Genomic DNA, 9,081 nt, shown 5'->3' on the forward strand with positions numbered 1-9,081 from the left:
GGGATAATCTGTTAGAGCTGGAGTCAGATATTTATATTTTATTTTTTTCCGGGCTAGTTTTCTGACTGGCAGATTAAGCTGATGGTGATTCTCCACTTGTATCATTTTACTTATTTCCAAGATAGAGTTTGGGGTATAAACTAGCTTCTGATGGGGGTAAGGGGCAAGGCGTCAGGTTAAAGTCACTGACCATTAAAGTGGCCATTAGCATCATGAGATGCTACAAGGTCCAGTGATGGCCACCAGTGCAGCACTGTAAAGCAGTGTTTTTTGACCTTCGACTCGTATAATGACAAAGTATGACCAGTGGTGGGGTTGAATAAGTCCCAAAGAGCAAGACTCGCTCACCTAAGCTGGTAGCATTTTGCATGTTTTAGTACTTTCAAATTCTTCTCTGATGTTCAGGGCAGAAATGTACTCAAATGCTGTTTCTGTGTCCTTTAACCCACTCTGTTGTGTTTTTCAGAGAAACATCTTTGTCATGCTCAGACGTCTCCTAAGCTGTTTTGGGCACTGGTCGTGGTTGCTGGAGTCCTGCTGTGTTATGGCTTGCTAGTGACAGTGACTCTTTGTATTATCTGGGTAAGAGGAACAACATTGCTTTCACATGACTTCTCTGCCCCTGCCCTCTTGACTATGTTGAGAGTCTGGCCTGTGTCTTTTCTACTGCAATGAAAGCTGGTGAAGTTTTTCAGTCTGTGCAACTTGTATGTAGTAGTGACCTGATGTGAGCTCTGTTTTCCACCCAGTGGCCAATCAGAATTAGGACTAAATGGGAAGATTAAGGTGGGCAATTATACAGAACTACCTTTCTTATTCTTAATTTTGCAACGTAACAATTGCATGTAAAGCAGCTTAGTGCATACATAGAGTATAAAGTCTAAGCCTCGTCAGGACTAGGCAACGGAAGCCAATGCTTTGTCTCAGGGTCAAAAACCAGGAGAGAGTAGCCTGCAGGAATTGTGCATTCAGACCAGAAGAAAGCAGGTCTGTTTGTGTCAGTCCTATTTCCTGTCTCTTCCGAAGCAGTTGCATTGTGTGAGGCCAGCTTGGATGCTGTCATTATGAAAGCGTTAGGGGAGAGAGACTGTTCAGAGCTTACTAGTCTCTGCAGATGTCTCAGCAAAAAGTTTATTTTTTTCTTCACATTTCTCAATGTTGAAGTTTTGATTCAAGCTTGAACACTTTTTGTTTGATTTTTCTGAGACAATGTCTTACCATGTGGACCAGATTGGCCTGGAACCTATTATGCAATCCAAACTAACCTCGACTCACAGAGAGCCTCCCGCTTCAGCCTCTTGAGGGCTGAAATTATAGGTGTGTACCACCATGTCTGGCTTTTGAACCTATTTAAAAAAGTTTTAATTGTATTTTATTCAGGTAAGTGTTTTGCCTGCATGGATGTCTGCACCATTTGTGTGTCTGGTACCCATTTGAAGCCAGAAGAGGGCATCGGATTTCCTGAAATTGGAGTTACAGATACTTGTAAGCCACCTTGTGGATGCTGGGAATTGAACCAGGCTCCCTGGAAGACAGCAGTGCTGTTGACCACTGAGCTATCTTTCCTATGCGCTCTTGAACACATTTTGATGAACATATTCACTGTTAAGATGGTACCACCATAGCAAGGATCCTTTTCTTAGAAACCAACTTGCGTATGAGGAGCAGAATGCCCTATGCATTGATTCTTCATACCTCTGATTGTTCACCAGAAGCTGGGTGAATATACAAGTAATTTTTTCAATGAGAAATGTATGCTGCACAGGAAGAAAAGACCCCTTTTCTTGCTATTCTCCTCTCATCTACTACTAAGGACACTTAGGATTTAGTGCTTATTGTGTTGCTAAACCGGTAACCACCATACAAACCAAATAAGGACCTAACTAAACCTGTTTGAAATATGATACCCATTTGAAGGCATATATTTAAAGGAACAACATATAGTCAGGGATTTCTGAAAGCCATGCCATGTGACGCCAACTTATTTACCATAGCGTTGGTGAGGGGACCGGACAGCTCTAGCTCTAAGTCATGAGTTGTATCATCTAGCTGTAGATTTAAATTGTTTATTTTCTTATGCAAATTTCCTCTATTATTCCTCACACATTCTTGTAGTTCACAGGCCTTGGGGGCAGGTGGACATTGGTCAGGCTACCTATTGAATAATCTATGACCTTTACACAGTGGGGAACACGGTGGTAGCTTGTTCACGGGAATTCTTTGTTTCATCTTGGGAATTCTGAAAGTTGTCCATTCAGGGCATGGTGACAGGGGTATGGGTACAGAAACTATTGCCCGAGGCCTAGCTCTGGTATTAGTTGAGAACTTTCATCCTTCTGGATTTTGGAGTCAGCATTCTTGCTATCCTCTGGCTATGCGGGGGTTGCCAATGATTTTAGAATCCTCAGGTTTGGCTTGGTTTTTCGAATCCTCAACCACTGACTTTCTTGCTTTCCAGATCTCTGAGAGAGAATGTGGGTTTTCTAATCTACAGACCAGGTGCAATAACCCTCTAGGTACCCTTCCAGGAAGGGGCTCCCTTGTCATATATTGACCCGGGTCAAAGGAATTTACTAGCTTCATGGGAAGTACTCTTGGAAACTGCCTTGGCTTTCAGTGGTCCCACAGGTACCACTTTAAAACGTATGGTAAATATATATCTAGGAAGCCACCACTTTAAAACTTATGGTAAATTTATATCAAGGAAGACAGCTTCCAAAATGAGGCCCCAATGGGCTGAGTGACTGAAATCATCCCAAAAGCAGCTTCTCACTTTCAGTGAGTTAAAACAATTCACCTTTTAAATCATGCACCAGAGATGTTTTGTGCTTTTCTTTGGCAGCCCCACAATTTCTGGTAAGATTTGTATTCTGTGCCTTGGGAAAACTGTCTTTGACTTATCTCACATGCTCACTGTGACTATAGACCTTAGTGCTGTACATCTGTGGCTTGGGGAGTCAAACCAGGTTATCTAACAAGAATGTCAGTTATTTGGACCTCCAATCCAGATCTTTGTACTCTCTGACCGAACAGGGGTATTAAAATAATTTATACCTCACAGAACAATGTAGCACCTTTACCGTGGGCTCATTTTTTCCTTTCTGCTATTTGGTCAAGAAGCATCTTGGTGAGCTAGGCATTTAGGGATCCCTAGGGCTTAACCACTTTCTGGGATCCTATTTTTGGCTGGTTAGCAGTGTGCCCTTGGTGAAAGTTAACTAGTTTCCAGAGCCTCCTGAGAATCCATGTGTGCTACTGTAGGTAGTTCCAGGCTGTGTGGGTTTCTGTCTCTGGGCTTGGCCTGATGTTGGCATTTGAGTAAAGATAAGCTTCTTTTGGTCAGGTTGCTGTCATTCTCCAGTCTCTGTTCACTCAGCTGAGCTGTGACACTGGCTTCCTTTTCTAGCTCACAGGAGGGTTGTTTTGTTTTGTTTTGTTCTTGATGTGCTCTTTGCCAGTGTGTACCACAATGCATAGATAATGTATATTTAGGTAGCATCTGCCTTTAAATCTACATTCTTGACCATTTTAGTACATTGCTTATGTGTGTCCTGTGTGTTGCTGTTTTGTCTAAGAAACAAGGCAGAGGTAGAAGGAAGGGCAAAGGGTAGAGTGGCCTTGAAGTCACTCATCTTTAACAGGCATTGGCTGGCAAGAGTCACAGAGGCACAGACTCAGGAGGTGGGTGCTCTATACATACACATTGTGAGTGCACATGAGCACTGTGGGTTCTGGGCTGGACCCCCAGCTATTTCCATCCCATGGGTTAAGAGTCAGGGTGATGCTAGTTAAATCCACTGTCTGATAACAGTGTTGGGGTAAGCACAGGAGCTGATTGTAACAGACTTTCTTTATTATCTTTGCCTGTAACCTGGAGAACCCCGGAGTCACAACACCCTTCTTATTGAGGCTTTTCTTTAAGCCATTGGAGTATCCCCAGGCAAGGTTAGCATTTGGGGGTTGGCAAAGGAGACCCTAAAGGTTAGCACCAGTACTGACAATGCTTGCCTGGGTAGCATCTCCAGCCATCTTTGCTTACTTCGAGGCCTCGGGCGTGTGGGTGTGGAAAGGAGACCAAACCTGTCATCATCCACTCATTATGTATTCAGGATCCCCTGTCACTCACACCTATTATACATACTTAGCACATCAGGCTTTTCTGCATACAAGTAGATGTTGGTTTTCATAACAGAGAATCCTGAGTCTACAATCCACATGACTGTCTGCTTTTGACAATTATGCAAACTTTACCATCACACTGATCTGGCAATGATGCCCCTAAACCACAGTCAAAATGTGGTCAAGATGCAAAGTGAGTTTTACTCTAGTTCCAGGATTAGTGTCACTCCTTTTTCTCTGCTCCTGGTAGGGTTTCTTCCAGAGGTTGCTCAGTCTTGGAAAACAGTGGTGGGTGATGCTATTGTTTTCGCAGAAATATATGCATATAGAAAATAGGAATACAGGTGTGCAGAACTATAAATACTGTCATTCATTTGGATTCTGATAACCAAAACTTATACTTGATCTTAGCCAAAAGGCTGAGAAATGATTGCTAACCTAAATTTATAATTACTTTTTTTTCAGATCCTGAAGGATCTGAAAGGGTTTTTGTTGTTGTTGTAGTTGGTTTGGTTTTTGTTGTTTAATTACAGAAAAACAGCTTTACTTAATGAATGATTTAAGTGGGGATGTTTAACCTACCCAAAGATGAAGGGCTTTCCGTTGTGTTTAGATATCAATGTGATCTAAAATATTCTCTTGGGCTTTGGATTAGATGACATGTTTGAGAGCTGGTGATCTGAAAAAGTACTCGCAAAGTCTTAGAAGCTCTCCTGTAACATCTCCTCTAAGTCCTTCCATATTGACCTTTTTCTCTTTTCTCTTTTTCCCCCGCAGACAAATAGCAGAAGGAACAGGCTCCTTCAAAGTGACTACATGAACATGACACCGCGGAGACTCGGGCCCACGCGCAAGCATTACCAACCCTATGCCCCAGCGAGAGACTTTGCAGCGTACCGCCCCTGACAGGGACCTCTATCCAGAAGCCCGCCGGCTGGTACCCGTCTACCTGCTCACCATCACTGCTCTGGATAGGAAAGGACAGCCTCATCTTCAGCCGGCCACCTTGGACCTCTACTGGGCCACCAATGCCCACTATTTTAAGAGTGTCTAGATCTAACATCACGATCATCTCGAGACTCTGCAATGAATGAAAGAAGCTTCTATGGCAGGATAAATTCTGTGTGGCTTGACCCGGACGCAAGCTTAATATATTTATTGACTTGACTGGGGAAGTTAGAGTAGAGAAATCAAAAAGTGAAAGAATTCATTCAGCCTTGGAAAGTCAATTTGCAGGCTCCTAGATGAGCCCCGCCCCTTTCTTATTTACCGGCATATTTCAGTCATGTGACCTGTGATAGCCAAAGACGTTTTGGGTGGAGAAGAAAGGATAGAAAAACCTTCTCTTTGGCTAAGTTGGTGTTTGGGGTGGAGGTAGGTTGGAGTATAGTACTTAACTATTTGAAAAATAATTAAAACACTTTTTTTTACTCATGAAATGAGCCATTTAGCTCCTAAACAGTGTTTTTTAGTTTAGAAGGATGTGGCCATATTTTTAATGAATTCTGACCATTTTAATCACATTGACCCATGGAATGGCCCCAAAGTACCCTCCAGGGCTTGTTTCCTCACTTCCTGTCATGGGAATTCAGTATTATTAATAGTCACAACATAATTTCAGAACTAAATAGCCCTCTCACACCAAGAAAAACGTGAGAGCAAGTAAGGTCACTTTAGGTAAAACACTCACACACACATATGTATGTATACATATATATACACACATATATACATACATTCATATCTACATATATGAATGCTATGAAGAATTATCTGTTTAGTAGCCTGTTATAGTCAAACCATTTAAGTTTCAACTTTCCACAGTTGGGCCACTTGTTGTTTTTGTGGATATCTGAAATTGTGTCTATATAGCTGTAGTCATGATACTGTGAACACAAAGGCTAGTGTTAGTATTTGTTAGGTGGCAGCTTCCTCTGAGGAAGGGAACGAGGTTGTTCTTGCCATGTATGAAAGAGGTAGATATTTTCCAGAAGGCACCATAGAGAGCCTCAGTACAAGTTCCTTTAGACTCTAAAGTTTAGAGGGATTTTGGATGTTCTAGGGCTCAGGACTCCAGAACTTTGTGGGCTCAGCTGCTTCATGGGGATTCATTGACATGAACAACTATTTTGGAGTGTGTCTTTAGGGACAACATCAAAGTTCTCAAGATCCTGCCTGACCTGATACTTTGTTTTCCTTCCAGTTTGGGTCAACTGGAATGTATATGGGGACCTTGAAGAATGACTGTACAGCTGTCTCCATCATTTGTATAGTGCTTTGAATTATTCTGAGATTTTAAAGGCAGAAAAACCTGGTTAAAAAATTCTCATTACTAGTTAAATGGCCTTGGGCAAGTCACTGTTCATCCAAGACTATGACTGTAAAATGGACATAATGAAACTTGCTGTGTTTCCTCCAGCCTCTGTCTCCTAAGGGTGGGGATTATAGGACTGCACAATCATGACCAGCGTGTAACATAAATCTAAACCAAGCTCACGAGAATCTCTCAGCTTCAATAATTTTCCAGCTCATTGGAATAGTTTATCTTGTAATCAAACACGAGGCATTTCCACTCCCCTCACTGTTTTGCGTATAAAGAGGTCTTTAAACTATTTTTTTTAATATGAGGGGTAGGAAGAGATAGGAATCTTTTAATTCTAGACAGAAGATATTGTGCTCTGGTAGATTAAAAAAAAAAACCAAAACATTGGCTTCTATTCTGTGCCTTTAATTAAACCAGATAAGGCCAAGATCAGCCCTACTGGTGTGATAAAATACTGGCACTTGTGATTGCAGTCAGCCTCTTGACATGTAGAGTTCTTGAATCTAAGTTATAAAATTATATTTGAAAATGACAAAGCTGGAGAATTTATAGAAAGGGCAATAGCAGATAGCAAACCCTTTTTCAAATGGAAAGATTTGATCTTTGGCAATCGATAACTTTGTTTTCTAACTGGAAAAGGAGGTTTACTGGCGATGACTCATACCTGAGATTTTTCTTGCCTCCTCTGAACAGAACCAAGGCATAGGTGTCAGAAGCCTTTCACTATTGGTATGAACCAACAGATAGTTTAAGAACACTGGTTTGGAGTAGAGCATTTGCAGTTTCAGATGTAGTGTGTATGAAGAAAACTATGTCATTTGCTGCTATTATTCTAAGAGCCTTAGAATTTAAGGTGTACCTGTAATTTTTAATTGTGAGCTCACCTATTTGGGACTGAGCATGCCAATTTTGAAGAGAGCTGGTGTGCCTTATAGCTACATCCAATGATAAAATTACCACACTAGCATGTGCCTGTTTTTAAACTCATGCTTTAATGTTTTCCTTAGGACAGGTGTGCACCCCCTTTGCAGTGAATCAGGAGAGATTTTGCTATTTGAAAGAGTGTATGACAAACATTTATACACCTTTGGGTTCCTCTCTCTCTCTCTCTCTCTCTCTCTCTCTCTCTCTCTCTCTCGTCTCAAGTGTGTGTGTGTCTCCTCCTCCCCCAACTCTCTGTCTCTGTCTCTTCCTCTCTCCCTCTCTGTGTCTCTGTGTCTCTGTCTCTCTTTCTGCAGATTTTCAAACATTGTTATTCCTTGGAAGAAATACGAACTGTGATTGGTTTGCTAGGCTTCAGTAGCAATGTTTTATTTCTTGGAGATTTCAGTCTGGGTTTATCCAATGTGTTCTCTGTGATATGACTTCGGGGAACAAATATAACTTGATTGAGCCTTCAATCATGTAGGTCTTCAATCATTTAGTCAACTAAGTGAGCCACTATTCTGCATGGATATTTTAATAGTCACGCTGATGGTCAAATGGATGTCTGTCTGGTGTCTCACCCTAGTTTTCTGTACTGCCATATGGGAACTATATGTGACTTGTATACTCATCTGAGTATGTTAAATTCAACTACACGAGATGGACCAGAGACCACCACGTTCATGTCCATATAGCCACCATTAACCCAAGTAAAACACAGTGGTATGGGTTCTTTCAGGACTTGTCAGTGAGTTTATGAAGCTTAAATCTCTCTTGCACTGTTATGTTTATGCAAATATCAAAAGCTTGTTTCTGTATCTGGGACATAACATATACCATTTTCTCTGTCTATGATGTTATTCCCTATATATCTACTTGGTTTATTCTTACTTCCTTGACATATTTGTCCAAATGTCACCTTCAACTGTAGTTAATTACCTCTACAACCTGTCTCTATTAATTGTTTTATTTTCTCTATCATTCTATAACTAGATGTTTTTCTTATTTATCGGTTTATTGTCTTTTTTTTCCTAATCTACACTGGATCTCCACAGGGATAGAACTCGATTTGCTTTGATTTTATTGCTGTCTCCCCAGTGCCTGGAATAATGCTTAGCATGCAATAAATATTTATTCACTGAATAGATGGATTTCACATGTGTTTATGAGTTAATCACAAATCTAAATGATCACACTCTGAGAAGAAAAGAATCATTTCTATTTTCCACTTCGTAGAGACAAAGGAGGTAAAGCAGTCACAGAGAAATTTGGTGGCGAGACATCTAATTTATACAAGTTCATTTACCGTTTAGAAATTTTTGTGCATCCTGAAAGGTAAATATAGTTAGAATCATCCTAAAATGTTATTCTAAAAACAATCAATTAGGAATAAGTTGATTTTCCATTTAAAGTTTTCAAATTCTCTCTTAATAGATTGGTGACACCCTTATTGTTTTTATTTTTGGATACTTTTTAAAAAAATTGTTATTGGGGATGGAGAGATGACTCAGTGGTTAAGAGCATGACACAGGTTATTCTTTTAGAGGTCCCAGGTTTGTTTCCCAGCACCCACATTCGATGCTCATGAAACTCATGTGGTTCAACAGACATATATTTAGGTAAAGCATATACACATAAATAAATAAATAAAAACAATGTATTTGTTGACAATTTCATGTATATGTTCAATGTATCTTGATAATACCAATACCCAG

General features: G+C 40.6%; 1 protein-coding gene across 4 annotated transcripts in view; it reads left to right on the forward strand.

Moving 5' to 3' along the window:
* Positions 1-8,509, forward strand: part of Cd28 (Cd28 molecule) — a 28,401-nt gene extending 19,892 nt beyond the window's left edge. For 2 of the 4 annotated variants that reach the window (XM_087564865.1, XM_087564866.1), the window contains exons 4-5: positions 467-582; positions 4,897-8,509. In XM_087564865.1, the coding sequence (XP_087420991.1) occupies positions 467-582; positions 4,897-5,025 (245 nt within the window). In that variant the 3' untranslated portion in view covers positions 5,026-8,509. 4 annotated transcript variants of the gene reach the window in all.
* The last annotated feature ends 572 nt before the right edge of the window (positions 8,510-9,081 follow it).

The sequence above is a fragment of the Rattus norvegicus genome, chromosome 9, assembly GCF_021556685.1.
Source record: "Rattus norvegicus strain SHRSP/BbbUtx chromosome 9, alternate assembly SHRSP_T2T, whole genome shotgun sequence".
NCBI classification, from domain to species: domain Eukaryota; kingdom Metazoa; phylum Chordata; class Mammalia; order Rodentia; family Muridae; genus Rattus; species Rattus norvegicus.